We start from the raw sequence: 17,852 nt of genomic DNA on the forward strand, positions 1-17,852 counted from the left end.
CTGTCACTTCATTGTTCGTGTATAGGAATGCAGCCGATTTCTATGCATTGGTTTTATATCCTGCCACTTTGCTGAATTCATGGATCAGTTCTAGCAGTTTTTTGGTGGAATCTTTCCATATAGAGTATCATGTCATCTGTGAACAGTGAAAGTTTGACCTACTCCTGGCCGATTTGGAGGCCTTTTATTTCTTTGTGTTGTCTGATTGCTGAGGCTAAGACTTTCAATACTATGTTGAATAGCAGTGGTGAGAGTGGACATCTCTGTCTTGTTCCTGACCTTAGGGGGAAAGCTCTTGGTTTTTCCCCATTGAGGATGATATTAGCATTGGAATTTTCATATATGGCTTTTATGTTCTCCAGGTATGATTCTTCTATCCCTACTTTCTTAAGGGTTTTTTATCAAGAAAGGATGCTGTATTTTGCCAAATGTTTTCTCTGCATCTATTGAGAGGATCATGTGGTTCTTGTCCTTTCTTTTATTGACGTGATGAATCACACTGATTGTTTTGTGGATATTGAACCAGCCCAGCCTCCAAAGTATAAATCCCTCTTAGTTGTGGTGAATAATTTTTTTAATGTGTTGGTGGATCCAGTTGGCTAATATCTTGTTGAGGATTTTTGCATCCATGTTCATCAGGGAAATTGGTCTATAATTCTCCTTTTTAGTGGGGTCTTTGACTAGTTTTGGAACCAAGGTAGTGCTTCATAGAAAGAGTTTGGAAGTTTTCCTTCCATTTCTGTTTTTTTGGAATAGCTTCAAGAGAACAGGTGTTAACTCTTCCTTAAATGTTTGGTAGAATTCCTCTGGAAAGCCATCTGGCCCTGGACTCTTGTTTTTTTTTTTTGGGATATTTTTGAGTACTAATTTGATTTCCTTACTGGTTATGGGTCTGTTCAAATTTTCTTCCTGTTTCAGTTTTGGTAGTGTATATGTTTCTAGGAATTTGTCCATTTCTTCCAGATTGCCCATTTTATTGTCATATAATTGCTTGTAGTATTCTCTTATTCTTGTTTGTATTTCTGCTGTGTTGGTTGTGATCTCTCCTCTTTCATTCTTGTTTTTATTTATTTGGGTCCTTCTCTTTTTCTTTTTGATCAAACTGGCCAGGGAGTTATCAATTTTGTTAATTCTTTCAAAGAACCAGCTTCTGGTTTCATTGATCTTTTCTACTGTTTTTTTGGTTTCGGTAGCATTGATTTCTGGCCTTATCTTTATTATTTCCTGTCTTCTGCTGGTTTGGGGTTTTATTTGCTGTTCTTTTTCCAGCTCTTTAAGGTGTAGGGTTAGTTTTGTATCTGAGATGTTTCTTTCTTCTTTAAGAAGGCCTGGATTGATATATACTTTCCTCTTATGACTGCCTTTGCTGTGTCTCAGAGGTTTTGGGCTGTGGTGTTACCATTTTCATTGGCTTCCATGTACTTTTTAATTTCCTCTTTAACTTCTTGGTTAGCCCATTCATTCTTTAGTAGGATGTTCTTTAGTCTCCAAATATTTGTTACCTTTCCACATTTTTTCTTGTGGTTGATTTCGAGTTTCATAGCGTTGTGGTCTGAAAATATGCATGGTATGATCTCAATCTTTTTGTACTTGTCAAGGGCTGATTTGTGTCCCAGTATGTGCTCTGTTATGGAGAACGTTCTATGTGCACTGGAAAAGAATGTGTATTCTACTGCTTTAGGATGAAATGTTCTGAATATATCTGTTAAGTCATCTGGTCCAGTGTGTCATTCAAAGTCATTGTTTCCTTGTTGATTTTCTGTTTAGATGATCTGTCCATTGCTGTAAGTGGGGTGTTGAAGTCCCCTACTATTATGGTATTATTATCAATGAGTTTCTTTATGTTTGTGATTGATTTATATATTTGGGTGCCTCCACATTTGAAGCATAAATGTTTACCATTGTTAGGTCTTCTTGGTGTATAGACCCCTTAATTATGATATAATGACCTTCTTCATCTCTTGTTACAGTCTTTATTTTAAAGTCCAAATTGTCTGATATAAGTATGGCTACTCCGGCTTTCTTTTGGTGACCATTAGTATGATAGATGGTTCTCCATCCTCTTACTTTCAATCTGAAGGTGTGTTTAGGTCTAAAGTGGGTCTCTTGTAAACAACATATAGATGGATCTTGTTTTCTTATTCATTCTGTTACCCCGTGTCTTTTGAGTGGAGCATTTAGTCCATTGACGTTTAGAGTGAGTACTGAAAGATATGAATTTATTGCCATTATATTTCTTGTAGAGTTGGAGTTTCTGGTGGTGTTCTCTGGTTGTTTCTAGTCTGTGTTGCTTTTGATCTTCTTCTTCTTTTTTTTTTTTTCCTTCATCTTTTCTCCCCTCTGAGAGTCCCCCTTAAAATTTCTTTCAGGGCTGGTTTAGTGTTCACAAACTCCTTTAATTTTTATGTGTCTGGGAAACTTTTAATCTCCACTTCTATTTTATTTATTTATTTATTTTTAATTTCTTTTTTAAGTTTATTTATTTTTGAGACAGAGAGAGACAGAGCATGAACGGGGGAGGGTCAGAGAGAGAGGGAGACACAGAATCGGAAGCAGGCTCCAGGCTCCGAGCCATCAGCCCAGAGTCCAACGCGGGGCTCAAACCCACGGACCGCGAGATCGTGACCTGAGCCGAAGTCGGACGCTTAACCGACTGAGCCACCCAGACGCCCCTCTCCCCTTCTATTTTAAATGACATCCTTGCTGGATAAAGAATTCTTGGCTGCATATTTTTCCGATTCAGCACATTAAATATATCCTGCCACTCCTTTCTGGCCTTCCAAGTTTCAGTGAATAGGTCTACTGCAAACCTGATCTGTCTTCCCTTGTAGGTTAATGACTTTTTTTTCCCTTGCTGCTTTCATAATTCTTTCCTTACCTGAGTATTTTGCGAATTTGATTATGATATGCCTTGTTGATGGTCAGTTTTTGTTGAATCTAATGGGAGTCCTCTGTGCTTCCTGGATTTTGATGTCTGTATCTTTCCCCAGGTTAGGACAGTTTTCCAATATGATTTGCTCACATAACCCTCCTACCCTTTTTTCTCTCTCTTCGTCTTCTGGGACCCTTATGATTCTGATGTTCTTTTTAATGACTCACTGAATTTTCTAATTCTTAAATCATGCTGATATGCTGCTTTACCTCATCCATCCTTACCGCTGTGGCATCCATTTCAGATTGCATCTCAGTTATAGCATTTTTTATCTCATCCTGACTAGCAAAAGCTAGAAGTAAAAACTTCTTTTATCTCCACAGAAAGGGATTCTAATCTATTTTGACCCCAACTAGTATTCTTATAATTGTGATTCTAAATTCTGGTTCAGACATCTTGCTTGTATCTGTGCTAAATCCCTGCTTGTCGTTTCTTTGTGCTTTCTTTTGGGGTGAATTCCTTTGTTTTGTCATTTTGAAGGAAGCAAAGGAATTAGTAAGGAAAAAAAATTAAAATTAAAAACAACACACACACACACAAATCAAATAAATGATGCTAGATCCTAGATGTGTTTTGGTCTGGGTGTTGAAAGGGGCTTGATTAGAGAAAAAAGGGAAAAAGAATAAAAAGAAAACGTTTGAAAATTTGAAAAAAATGAATACAATGAAATAGAATAAAATGAAATGATGGAAGTAAAGTAGAATTTGAAAAATTAACAAAAAAGTAAAAAATATAGTAGAAAGAAATTAAAAATATTTTTAAGAAAAATTGAAAATAAAAATAAATTTTTTTCTTTATTCAAGCAAAAGAAAAGAAACAAACAAACAAAAAAAGAAAATTGAATAGATGGACCAGTGAACATCCTGAAATATGATTGAAATTACACTGTTTTCCCCTAGAAGTCAAACTATGAAGCACTTTATAGTGCATAAACTAAGCAGGCAGAGAGACTTGTATTGTTCCTGAAGAGCAAGGTTGGCCCAGTTGGGCGGGGCTCAGTTTAACAGCTCCGTTCTCCACTAGATGGCACTGCTTAGCTTACTGGGGTGGATTGTTGTGGTGCTTTTAGGTATGTATGCACATGCGTGGGAAGGGTGAAAATGGTGTCACCCACCTACCCAGTCTCTGATATCAGAACTCTTTTCTCCCCAGTCAGCAATCACGCACCCGTCCTTTGTCTCCAGCTTCTGTCCGCTCCCCGCTTTTACACTGTCTGTGACCAAGCCATCAGGTTGCCACACGGTACCTCCCTCCTGAGTGTATTCTCAGATACTGCTGTGTTTCCTGACCCCTCACTTCTGAGGGACTGCCTTTTTGACCCATTCTGACCCTCCGCAGGAGGGTCTCACCAAGCAATTGTTGGGTGCCGGCTGCACCCAGGAACGTTTGCGGGATTGTGCCGCTGCTGATGCCCAGAGACTGTGGCTGGGTGCCAGCCCGCCCCAGAAAAAGTTAACGCGATTGTGTAGCAGCAGCGTTTCAGGGATTATGGAAAATCACAACACACGTCTGGCACCAGGCTTCACCCTTAATGACCTTGTTCCAGCATCAGTGAATGTGGTTGTTCTTTGGGGTCTGCTGGGACCCCTGGGGTCTGCTGGGGTGGTCGCACAGACTCTACCAAATGTCCTCCCAGCAGGGGAACTGACTCTCCCTGTGTGGCCTGAAGACTCCCCAGACTTTACTCTGCTCCTGGGGTTTCACCCTTCCCACCAGAGCACTGCCAGGTACCGAGCTGCAAAGTTTTAGACTCCGCACTCCCTCTGTTTATAGAGTCTTAATGGAATTTAAACCCTCTCCTTTCTCCCTTTTTTTTTTTTCAGTCCCTGTGGCTGTTTCCACTTTTCCACTTTCTCTCTAGCTGCTTTTGTGAGAGGTGCTTTTCCCATACTCTCCCCCTGTCTCCATGTTCTCTCCGCAAGCAAAAACAGCTCCCTGCCCTCCGTCACTTCTCTCTCCCCTAGTTAACCTCTCCACGCCACGTACCTGCTGAGTTCTGTGGTTCAGTTTGTGCAGATTGTTGTGTTAATCTTCAGATCAGTTTTCTAGGTGTGCAGGATGGTTTAGTGTTGATCTGGCTGTATTTCATGGATGCAAAACACAAAAAAACTTCCATGCTGTTCTGCCATCTTGGCTCCTACATTGGGACTTTCTAGATACCTTTGAGTTATAAAGTTCTTGTTTAGTTTCACTGAGGGCAGAAAACATATCCTATATGATTTCAATGCCTTTAAATTTGTTGAGACTTGTCTTATGACCCAACACTTGTTTTCAGTTAGGGAATACTTAAATTCTAGATTCATCTAGAATTACCTTTACTCTTCCATTGAAGTCTTAGATTGTTACAAAGAGGACTGTCTTCTAAAATGCTAAGAATTGCTTATGTTCACTGAGCATATCGAATCACACCACATTTATATGTATATAAGCAGCCGTTCTGTGACATAAGATTTATTATTATACTTATTTTATATAGATGAAACTGGGGCACAGAAAGATTAATTAAACTCCAAGTTACATAGATGGTACAGGTGGGCTGGAAAACAGAAAAAAATCCATAGCGATAGAAAGTAGATTAATGGTTGTCAGGGATGAGGATTATAGGGATTGGCCACTAATAGGTATGGGATTTTTTTGGAGTAATGAAAATGTTTTGGAATTAGTGGTAATGGTTGTACAACTTTGTGAATATACTAAAAACCACTAAATTTTGTTCTGTAGAGGGGTGAATTTTATGGTCTGTGAATTATTTCTCAAAAAAAAAAAAACAAAAAACAAAAAACTGAGATTCTAACCCAGAAACTGCTTCATATATTCCTTTTTCATTCAGTAGACCTTTGAGGTTGGAACAGGTTCAGTATTAGAAGTAAAATCTCATCAGAAAGACTATAATTTAGAGATATATCCTTTATATGGCCTATTGCAAATGTTCTGGTTTTTCAGTAATTCAGGTACTCCCATGTATAAATGGAATTACATATTTAAATTTATTTCATTTTGGGTATATTCCAGATAAGATTAGAAAGTTAAATAAAGCTCTGCAAGTAGGCCCTCAAGTATAGGATAGCTCATGGTGCTTGTTGAAGGCCTGTGATGCCATCTGCCCTCTCTCTTCTAGCTAACTTCACCTTCCAACCTCAACTTTAAAGTCATTTTTTTCTGGGAAGTTTTTTCTAATCTTCCAGCCTTATAGAAGACTGTTCCTGCCCACAACATCCTGTGCGTAAAGTAACCTCTTTCCCCAACGGGGGGCTCAAACTCATGACTAAAGACTGGGAGTTGCATGCCCTACCGACTGAACCAGGCAGGTGTCCCACTTCTGTACTTTTTATCACACTCAATAATTAATTTTTTCTGTCTCCCCTATTTAAACCAAATAGGGGCTATGGTTTTGTTTTTGTTTTTGTTTTAATCTTAGCATTCACATTATCCTTGGCATTTAGTGTGTGTGTTCATTAAAATGAAGAAATAGGAGTAGGATCTTTTCTTACATTTGCTTTGGGCTACAAATCTTTAAAAGATACAGCCCTACCATTTGGATTAGATTTCATACCTAAATTGTTTGCCAGTGGTTGTCATTATAGTAAAATAGAATTGGAATTTCACTGAAATCATTGTCATGCCTGGTCTTTAGCGAATTACAAGAGAGTACATAGTATTTTGCAGATGGTGTCATTTCAGAAATGTTATTATAAATGTTGGATTTGAGCTAGAATTTCTATTTTATATGGAGGGAGCATTAAGACAGCATTGTAAGTGATGTTATAAGTGTTAGAGATCACTTACAAATATTTGCATGAATGGGATTTTTTAACTTTTCATTCCAGTTTGCTAATCTAAAATGAGCTATTTAGAGAATTATCTTTTGAGTAAATGTATACCTTTTTGTGTTTAAAACTACTGCTTCTTTGTAAAGAAATTCAGTAGACATTAGTGTTGGTAATCAGTTAACCAAAAGTCATATAATGGGGAATAACGAAAAATGATACATAGACCTTTAATTAATTAATTAATTTTAATGTTTATTTTTGAGAGAGAGAGACAGAGAGAGACAGAGTGCGAGCGGGTAGGAACAGAGAGAGAGGAAGACACAGAATCTGAAGCAGGCTCCACGCTCTGAGCCGTCAGCACAGAGCCCAACGTGAGGCTTGAACTCACGAACCACGAGATCACAACCTGAGCCGAAGTTGAAAATTTAACTGACTGAGCCACCCAGGTGCCCCTGAAGTCCAACTTTTAAATATTTTTCTTTTATACTGCTTTTTGAGCCCTATTTAAGAAATCTCTGCCTCCCCCAGCACATGAAGATAGTATCCTGTACTTTTGAAGCTTTAGGGTTTAAACTTAAAATTAGGGCTGTGATCCATCTCAAAGTAATTTTTTGTATATGGTGTAAAGTGTTGTAGGGATTAAGATTCTTTTATATTTTATGTTTAGATGTCCAGTGTCCCTTTTTTTCCCCACTGAATTCTGTTTACACCTTTGTAATAAATTAAGTAGCCATACTTATGTGGGTTCATTTCTGGACCGTACTCTATTGGCCTGTTTGTGTGTACATTAATATCATATTGTCTTATTTATAACTATAGCTTTATAGTAAATCTTGAAATCTGGTAGTGTAGGTTCCTCTGGTAGCGTAGATTCCTCAGTGTTACTCTTCACGATTGTCTTGGCACAGCAACATGTCCTTGAGGACGTGGAGAAAGAGGAACCCTTTTGCACTGTTGGTAAGAATGCAAACTAGTGCAGCCACTCTGGACAACAGTATGGAGGTTCCTCAAAAAATTAAAAATAGAACTATCCTGTGATCCAACAATATGATGGAATATTACTCGGCAATGAAAAAGAATGAAATCTTGCCATTTGCAGCAATGTGGATGCAGCTAGAGTGTATTATGCTAAGCGAAATAAGAGAATGATAATATCCTATGATTTCACTCATATGTGAAATTTAAGATACAAAACAGATGAAAATAAGGGAAGGGAAGCAAAAATAATACAAAAACAGGGAGACAAACCATAAGAGACTCTTAAATACAGAGAACAAACTGAGGGTTGCTGGTCAGGTGTTGGGTGGGGGCATGGGCTAAATGGGCAAGGGGCATTAAGGAGGACACTTGTTAGGATGAGCGCTAGGTGTTATATGTAAGTGATAAATCACTAAATTCTATTCCTGAAATCATTATAACACTGTATGTTAGCTAATTTAGATTTAAATTAGAAAAAAAAAAAGATTGTCTTGGCTCTTCTAAGTTATTTCCTTTTATGAATAAGTTTTTGAATCACTTTGTCAATTTATACCAAACTAACCTAGACCCTGCTCTTTAAATTGGGATTGCATTGAATTTATTTTTTTATTTTTATTTTTTTATGTTTATTTATTTTTGAGAGAGAGAGAGAGAGCAAGCAAGCAAGCATGAGCGGGGTAGGAGCAGAGAGAAGGGGAGACGCAGAATCCCAAGCAGGCTCCAGGCTCTAAGCTGTCAGCACAGAGCCAGTGCAGGGCTGGAACTCATGGACTGCGAGATCATGACCTGAGCCAGATTCAGATGCTTAACTGACTGAGCCACCCAGGCACCCTGGGATTGCATTGAATTTAACAATATTGAGACAATACTGAGTTTTCCAATCCTTGGACATGGTATATTTCTCCATCTATTTAGTTCTTCCTTAAGTTCTCTCAGCAGTGTTTCACAATTTTCAGTGTAGAAATCTTGCATATTTTATTAGATACCTAGGTATCTTGTTTTTGATACTGCATAAATAGTATTTTTAAATTTCAGTTTTCATTTGCGGCTAGTGTGTAGAAATACAGTTGATTTTTGTATAATGACTTTGTATGCAGGGCCTTGTTGCTAAATTTACTTATTTAAAAATTTTGTAGATTATTTTGTATCTTTGGTCATGAATGATATTGGCCTGTAATTTTCCTTTTTAATAATCTCATCACTTTAAAAAAATAAATCAGTTATATAGGCACGATTGATTTCATATTTGAAAGTCAGCCATTCTAATTCATTCCATTAACTTAAAGGAGTAAAACCATATAGTCATTTCAGTAGATGTAGAAAAAGCATATCACAAAATTAAAAACCTATTTGTAATTAGTTACACTTAAAAAATTTTTTAATGTTTATTTTTGAGAGAGAGACAGAGCACTAGTGGGGAAGGGGCAGAGAGAGAGAGGGAGACACAGAATCCGAAGCAGGCTCCAGGCTCTGAGCTGTCAGCACAAAGCCTGATGTGGGGCTTGAACTGTGAGATCATGACCTGAGCCGAAATCAGACACTCAACCAACTGAGCCACCTAGGCGCCCCTCAGTACGCTTTTAATTAAGAACAGAAGTGAACATCCTAAATCTGATAAAGGATATTTACCAGGAACCCCCTTCCCCCAAAATACCCTACAAATAACATCATACTTGATAAAGATACCGACCTCATTTCTTTTGAGTTTGGGCAGAAGACTGATGTCCATAGGAATATTTTAAAATCTTTTTTAATGTTTATTTTTGAGAGAGACAGAGAGAGACAGAGCACAAGGGGAAGGAGCAGAGAGAGGGGGAGACACAGAATCCAAAACAGGCTCCAGGCTCTGAGCTGTCAGCACAGAGCCCGATGTGGGGCTCAAACTCACAAACCGTGAGATCATGACCTGAGCCGAAGCTGGACGCTCAACTAACTGAGCCACCCAGGAGCCCCTACATAGGAATATTTTAAAGCCAGCCCCAGAAATCTAATCATCCTATCAATAGTTCTGGCAATTAGCCTACAAAACAATGGAGAGAAAATATCAGAATGCATAGTCCATAGCAGTTTCATAAAACTTTTACTTCAGTAATGTAATTGTATACTGGATTGGAATTTTAAATGTATATGTTAATGTGCTTTTATAGTCAGAATACTTAGGAGCCCACTGTCCTAGAATATTGAATCTTTGAGAAATCTACCGATTGCTTGAAACTTCACTTAAATGAAACTTTTGCAGTTTGTTTTATTGAGGCTGTTTTGTGACAAATTATTTTTCCTTATTAGTTTTACTGAGGAAGGCTGTTGTCTAATTTATAAACAATAAACTGCACTTCAGGGGCACCTGGGTGGCTCAGTTGGTTAAGTGCCCTACTCTAGATTTTGGCTCAGGTCTTGATCTAGTGGGGTTGAGATTGAGCCCCACGTCAGGTTTTGCCGATCCTGCTTGGGATTTTCTCTCTCCGTCTCTTTGCCCCTCCCCCGCTGGCTCATGTGTTTTCTCTCTCTCTCTCTCTCTCTCTCTCTCTCTCTCTCTCTCTCCGTCTAAGTAAATATTTGAACAATAAAAGGGGCAACTGGGTGTCTCAGTCAGTTAAGTGTCTGACTCTTGGTTTTGGCTCAGGTCATGATGTCCTGTTTCGTGAGATTGAGCCCCACATTGGGCTCTCTGGATATGGAGCCTGCTTAGGATTCATTCATTCATTCATTCATTCTCTCTCTCTCTCTCTCTTTTTCTCTCTCTCTCCCCCCCTTCCCTCTCTCTCCCTCTCTCCTTTTCTCTCCCTCTCTCTCCTTCTCCCCCTCTCTCCTCCCCACCTGTCCCTCAACCTTGCATGTGTTCACTCACTCTCTCTCTCAAAATAAATAAATAAACTTAAAAAAAAAAGATTCTCCTTCCTTCTTCCTCTGCCCCTCCCCCACTCATACTCTCACGCTCTTAAAAACTACAATTCTTTGAGGCTTGACGGTGCAATAATCACAAAATAAAGAACATCTCCATCATGCATGAAAGATTCTATACTTTACCTACTAGCCCTAAGAAACCACTGATCTACCTTTTTTGTTTGCTTTATTTTGTTTTAAGGATAAATGAATAACGAATTAAACAATTTTAAAATAAGCTATAATTTTTAGAATAGTTTTAGATTTACAGAAAAACTGAGAAGATAACTATAGTTCCCATAAACCTGTACCCAGTTTCTCCTATTATTGACATCTTTCATTAATATGGTACATTTTTCATAAGTAATGAACCAATATTATACATTATTATTATGTAAAATCCATAATTTATTTAGGTTTTCTTACTTTTTTCCCCAGTGTCCTTTATCTGTTCCAGGATTCTGTCAGATATCCTATTACATTAGTTTTCATGTCTCTTTAGGCTCCTCTTGGCTGTAACAGTTTCTCAGACTTTTTTTTTTTAATGTTGATTTTTGAGAGAGAGAGAGCGTGAGCAGGGGAAGGGCAGAGAGAAAGAGGATCCAAAGCAAGCTCTGCGCTATCAGTAGAGAACCCAGTGGGGGGGCTCCAACTCACAAACTGTGAGATCATGACCTGAGCTGAAGTTGGAAACTTAACCGACAGAGCCACCCAGTCACCCATCAGATATTTTATTTTATTTTATTTTATTTTATTTTATTTTATTTTATTTTATTTTATTTTATTTTATTTTATTTTATTTTATTATTATTTTTTTAACGTTTATTTTTGAGACAGAGAGAGACAGAGCATGAACGGGGGAGGGTCAGAGAGAGGGAGACAAAGAATCTGAAACAGGCTCCAGGCTCTGAGCTGTCAGCACAGAGCCCGACGCAGGGCTCAAACTCACGAACCGCAAAATCATGACCTGAGCTGAAGTCGGCCGCTTAACCGACTGAGCCACCCAGACGCCCCAGATTTTTTATTTTAATAAACTTGACAGTTGGAGGAGTACTGTTCAAGTATTTTGTGAGATGCTCCTCTGCTGGAATTTGATCTTTTTGTTATGATTAGACTGGGGTTACCGATTTTTGGAATTGATTTGCTCTTTTTATAAGAAAGAACATTCTAAAAAGTGGAATAGTCTTCTTAAGGCTGCAGTGGCTGTTTAAATGGCTTTGAGATTGAAAAAATGGTCCTGAAACATTGTGCAGTGTCTGGCACGGTATAAATAACATAATGAAAAAAGAGCCCTGGACTAAGTATAAATGCCTCTTTTTTTAGTATATATTGAGAGCACTGTTTTATTTTTGCTTGCTCCATAGAGGCCCTTCATTTAAGTTTTTAAATCCCCCTTTAAAAAAAAAAGACCTTTTACCCACATGTTCCTAAATTCATCTTAAATTATGTCTATAAAATAAACTTACTTAGACCTTAGATCTAATGACAGTTTTAGAGACAAATTTGCAGAATTAGGATTAATTGAAGGTATGGCTTTCATCAATGAAGAGTATTTTTGTAAGGGTTGGTAGGAAAGAAATAGAGCCACCTTGAGATTTCTCTGAAATCTTCTTTCCTAACGTATCACTTAGAAAATTTCACTTTTTCGCATTAACTGTGTTTCATTAGTTTCATCCCAGTGCTACTTTTCTCTGTTGCTAGCAAAATTAAATCTTTTCCTTAAACAAGAGTTGGCAGAAAAAAATTAGATCTCTACCAAATTTTGGAAAGGTTAAGGATTAGGATGAAAACATTTGTTATCTAAAATTCCTTGTGATACAACAGTGTCATTATAGTGGAGATGTTTGCTTGGGAATAAAATGTTAATTTCATATTGGAAAGTTGTTTAAGATTTAAAATAAATTGTTAATTTTCTTATAATATCCTTGAGATGCTAAAGTGGAAGAAAATTAAAATTGTTGATTTTCAGTTCCTTTTGTTAGGGACATTGGGTAGGAGAAAAAGTTTTGGTCTCACAGAGATAGAGGTGGTTATTCAACAGCCTAGTTGCTCACTGTTTTCAAGATTGTTTTAACTATTTTAGATCCTTTGCATTTTCTTGTAAACTTTAGAATCAGCTTCTCATTTTCCATTTTTTAAAGGCTGTTGGGATTATGATTGAGATTATGTTTAACGTGTAAATTGGAGAAAATTGATATCTTAATATTGATTCCTCTTAATTTAGCATATGGTATATTTTTATATTTATTTAGATTTTCTTAATATTCTTAAATATAGAGTGTTTTGGTTTCAATGTAGAGTTCTTACACATCTTGTTAAGTTTATTCACCATATGTGGAATTTAACATTTTTGGTTTTGTTTGCTTCTGGTATTTAGAAACGCAGTTGATTTTTGTATATCGACCTTCTGTACTGAGACCTTGCCAAATATACTAGTTCTAGTAGATTTTTGTTTGTTTGTTTATAGTCCTAGTAGATTTTAAAAATTTCGTTTCTTAGGATTCTTCTACATGAGAAGTCGTGTCATCAGTAAAAGAGAACATTGTTTTGTGTGCCTTTTATTTATTTTTCTTATCAGTATTGCACTGGCTAAGACCACCAATACCATACTGAATAGAAGTGGTGGATTGAGGGCATCAGGGTGGCTCAGTCAGGTGAGCGTCCAACTCTAGATTTTGGCTCAGGTCATGATCCCAGGGTCATGGAATTGAGCCCTGAGTTGGGTTCTGCACTGAGAGCCTAAGAGTCTCTCTTCCTGTATCTCTGCCCCTCACCCCCACTCACTTACACACACACACTCTCTCCCTCTAAAACCAAAAGTAAAAAGTAAAAAAGAAGTGGTGGGTTGGACATCCTTGCTTCCCCCCCCCCCCATTCTTTGGAGGAAACTGTTTAGTTTACCATTACAATGGTGACTATAGATTTCATTGTACATACTGTTTATCTGATTGCTACATTTTCCTTCCATTTCGGGTTTACTAGTTTCCTTAGAGTTTTCATCATGAATCTGTTGAATTTTGTCATATACTATGTTTATATATATATTGAGATAAACTTACAGATTTCTTTTATTCTGTTAATATTCTGGATTACATTATTTTATTTATTTTGTATGATCTAACCTTTTATTCCTGGGATAATCCCCACCTACTTATGAAGATATTTTTATATATACAGGGATTTGATTTGCTAATACTTTGTTAAGGAATTTTGAGTCTGTGTTGATGAGAGATAATTGATCCATAATGTTCACTTTATTGTAATGTCTTTGTTAGGGTTATGCTCATCTCATGTCATGAGTTGCAAAGTCTTCTTTGTTACTTTAAAAAAAAAAATGTCTATTTTTTTTTGAGCCGGGGGTGAAGAGCAGAGAGAGAGGGAGACAGAGAATCCTAAGCAGGCTCTGCACTGTGAGCACAGAGCCTGATGCAGGGCTCAAACCCATGAACCACGAGATCAGACCTGAGCCAAAATCAAGAGTCACTTTTTTTAAAAAAAAAAAGAGTTTGGGGCGCCTGGGTGGCTCATTCAGTTGAGCATCCGTCTCTTAATTTTGGCTCCGGTCATGATCCCAGGGTCATAGGAAGTTGGGTTCAGTGATGAGCATGGAGCCTGCTTAAGATTCTCTCTCTGTCCCTTTCTGTGTGTGTGTGTGTGTGTGTGTGTGTGTACATGTTCAAATATTCGGCTCAGGTCATTCAGTATATGTGTGTGTGTGTGTATATATATTGTATATGGGGGGCACAGAGAATATATCTATAATCGCAGCCTTAAATCCTTGTTTTCTAACTGTAACATCTGGGTCATCTTGGATTGGAGCCTGTTTTCTTTCTTTCTTTTTTTGAGTATGAATTATGTGTTTTTATTTCTTTGCATTTACTATTTTTTTTATTATATAGTAGACATGTTGGAGAAAGTATACAGAGACTCTGGATTTTGTTGTTCCTCCAAAGAGTTTTTTGTGGCTGAGAAGGCAGTTACCTTGGCTTGATTCAAACTCTAAACTCCCCGTGTCCTGTAGTAGCTCAATTGTTTCAAAACCCAGCTGCTACTTTTCACTGGGAATCCTGAAGTCTTCCCATCAACCCTCATAGGTAGTTTAGGAAATCAGCTAAGGATGGAGATGTTTTATGTTTTAAATGCAGATTTTCCAATTCACTTTCTTTGTAGCTTCCTTTCCCTAATCTTTCTGATTGTTCTGTGCCCTGAACTTTGTCCTCCAACTCAAGTCAGTTAGGTTGTGGGCTGCCAGAAACCTAAGTATGGTCGTGTTTCACGCAAAAAATTACAGACTGGAAAACCTCACTTTGCTATTTTTCATTCAAGGATATAGTATCTTTCATTTTGTATTTTCTTATGGTCTGTGTTCAGGTTCTTTAAAACCTGGAGGCTGGGTAGGTAGTGCAACATAATTTCTTCTGCCATTATGGCCATGTTACCTTTTTTTGTTTTTTTAAGTTTACTTACTTATTTTGAGGGGGTGGAGAGGGGTAGAAAGAGAGGGAGGGAGAATCCCCAGCAGGTTCTGTTTGGAGCCCAATATGGGGCTTGATCTCATGAACCATGAGATGATGACCTAAGCTGAAATCAAGAGTCAGGCACTCAACCAACTGAGCCACGCAGGTGCCCTACATTTACTTTATAGAGTCCAATCAGTGTTCAAAATAGTACTGCGTATATTGTTTCTGGCTTTCCTTTGAATGGTTCTAGCATTTTACCTTTAAGTATGTATTTTTAAATATAAAAAATATTTCAGAAAAACATATACTAACATTAGTTGTATATGGGTGGTATGATATACATAATTTTCACTTTGTTCTCGTTATTTTCTGTGCTGCCTGCTTTACAAATATACATTTTACTCTTTTATGTGAAAGAGGTGGTGGGTGTTTTTTTTAAAAAAATGGAAACTATATGTACTATTTACTAATGAAGAAGTACATAGTTCCACTGTTGCTTTATAAAGAGACTTCTTCTCAAACATCAATTTGCTTTGACTAGGGTCTGGGGACTAGCTATAGCTTTTCTCTTCAACATGCTGTTTTAGGCTTTCTGAAATAAGACATTTGGGGTACATGATTTAGTGGGATTCTTCCTTCTTTGGCCCATTTTTTCTCCTCAGGTTTTCATATGATATAAGATTAGAGAATATAATATAGAGGCCAGGATCACACCTCTTTTACATTTGGGGGAGCATTTGAGATACTTATTTGCACTCTTTAATTGACATAATTAATACACTTACTTGTATTAATTTAGTATTTGTTGGATCTGTGTCAAGCTACTGGAAAAATAGGAAAATTAGATATGGCTCTTGCCCTTGGAGAGTATGCCCATTGGTAAGGAAATTGCCAGTATTCCACTATTTTTTATTTAGTGACACTTTCCTGTGGATTAACCTGAAAATACCAGCACAAAGTAGTATTATGAATCTTTGGGATTGCCTTGCCAGAGAAGTGGAGAGATGTGATCCTGAGATGAGTTTCAATACAGTTTTCCTTGTCACTTCTTTGTTACTCTTAAAACATTGTAGTTCTTGTGGCCCTCCTATTTCTCCTAGGATTCTCCATCTTTAGTCTTTATATTCTCAGGAGTTTGATTCATTAAATGAAGTGAATGTGAACCTCAATTTTTCCAGGTTACTGTCCAGTAAGTGAATTATAATTTCTTCAGAGTCTAATCCTAGTTCTGTTTGTTAGGGCCCAAGTGAATATCTGCTTGCCCTTTTGTGAATTAGAAATGTCAACATAATTGATTGTTTTCCTCCATCTTTTCATTTTCCTCAATTCTTAACTATATACTCTTTACCTGTGCTCTTAATTTGAGAGATTGTTATCTGTTATTAGAGAAAGGTGTTTCAACAAATAGGGGCTATATATCTTAAAATTATTATTAGTAGAACCATTGCAGATATTTCCCACTGACTGTAATTGCAGTCCTCTGTAGAAGAATGGCTTGAGAACCCAGTGTAATATGTTAACTAAGTGAATCTTTTTCCTTTTCATTTCAGTTGGAAAGACATCCTTGATCACCAGATTCATGTATGACAGTTTTGACAACACCTACCAGGTATTTTATTTTTGCCAACTTACTGATTGTCTCTATTTTGTGTTAGAAGTAATATTTAAGGACTTTTTAAAAGTTCACATTTACATAAAAGCACTTTCTGTAATCTGTAAAATGCTTTATAAATACAGAGTATAACTGATTTTGCTCATTGTCCTCAGTCTTTTCACTTGATTTCTTTATCTCCTCTTCCAAAGTCCTTTCCAAAAGATTATTGGTAATTACCATTTGGGACAGAGGTAGGAGTGATTGTAGATACTCTGTTATGTGGTTCAAGCCTAGGATTATCTGACCTTTTGATCTACACTTAAAGTCAAGAATAAATGAGTAATGTAATTAGAAATCATTAACAGAAGGAGATTTTGGAAATCCACAAATATGTGGAAATTAAATAGCAAATTCCCAAATAACCAGTGAGTCAAAGAAAAAAAATCACAAAAGAAATTAGAAAATACTTTGAGACAAATGGAAAAAAAAACCCGAAACCACAACATACCAAAATTTATATGATACAGCTAAAGCAGTGCTGTAAGGAAAAGAAGAAGTACATTAAATCAGTAATTTAACCTTCTACTTTAAGAAATTAGAAAAGTAAACTAAACCTAAAACAAGCAAAGGACACATGGTAAAGAACTGTTATCCCAAACATACAGAACTGTTAAAATCTCATAGTAGTAAAGAATTAACTCTTTATATTTTGACATGTTTTGATAGATGTGTATACCTATGAAGCTACCACCACAGTCAAGATTAAGAACATTTCCATCATCCTAAGAAGGAATTTGTTTTTAATTAAGCATTTTATTAACAACCATAAATATCATAGAACAGAAATGACTCATCCATAAATCTGACATTTTAGAAAAGTCTCTTAAATAAAAAACCAGTTAATATGTACTGTATATATTTTATTATTCTTTTGAATATCTCAGAAATGGTTTAGCTACTTCATAAGACCTGAGAAAAGCGAGTTTAAAAATGAAAAATAGCTCAATCAACAAGAGTGCTTCAGTTTCTTTTGGACTCCTTTATATCATATATCCCCAATTTTTTGGGTCCCTAAACTCTATGGCTTATAGGCCTTACCTAGATGACCTTGTCTTTTGTACAGTATCTTGATTCTGAGCAATGCTCTGTCTCTTCTCATCAGAAAAACTACAAATACAAGTCTTAGAGACTAACAAAAATATTGATGTCATTGAGCCATATGTGGAAAATTCCTG

General features: G+C 36.9%; 1 protein-coding gene across 2 annotated transcripts in view; it reads left to right on the forward strand.

Moving 5' to 3' along the window:
- The window catches only part of RAB6A (RAB6A, member RAS oncogene family), an 85,022-nt gene that overhangs the window by 27,216 nt on the left and 39,954 nt on the right, over window positions 1–17,852 (forward strand). For both annotated transcript variants that reach the window (XM_042904101.1, XM_042904100.1), the window contains exon 2: window positions 16,574–16,632. In XM_042904101.1, the coding sequence (XP_042760035.1) occupies window positions 16,574–16,632 (59 nt within the window). The remainder of the gene's footprint in view (window positions 1–16,573; window positions 16,633–17,852) is intronic.

This window comes from Panthera leo, chromosome D1, assembly GCF_018350215.1.
Source record: "Panthera leo isolate Ple1 chromosome D1, P.leo_Ple1_pat1.1, whole genome shotgun sequence".
NCBI lineage: Eukaryota > Metazoa > Chordata > Mammalia > Carnivora > Felidae > Panthera > Panthera leo.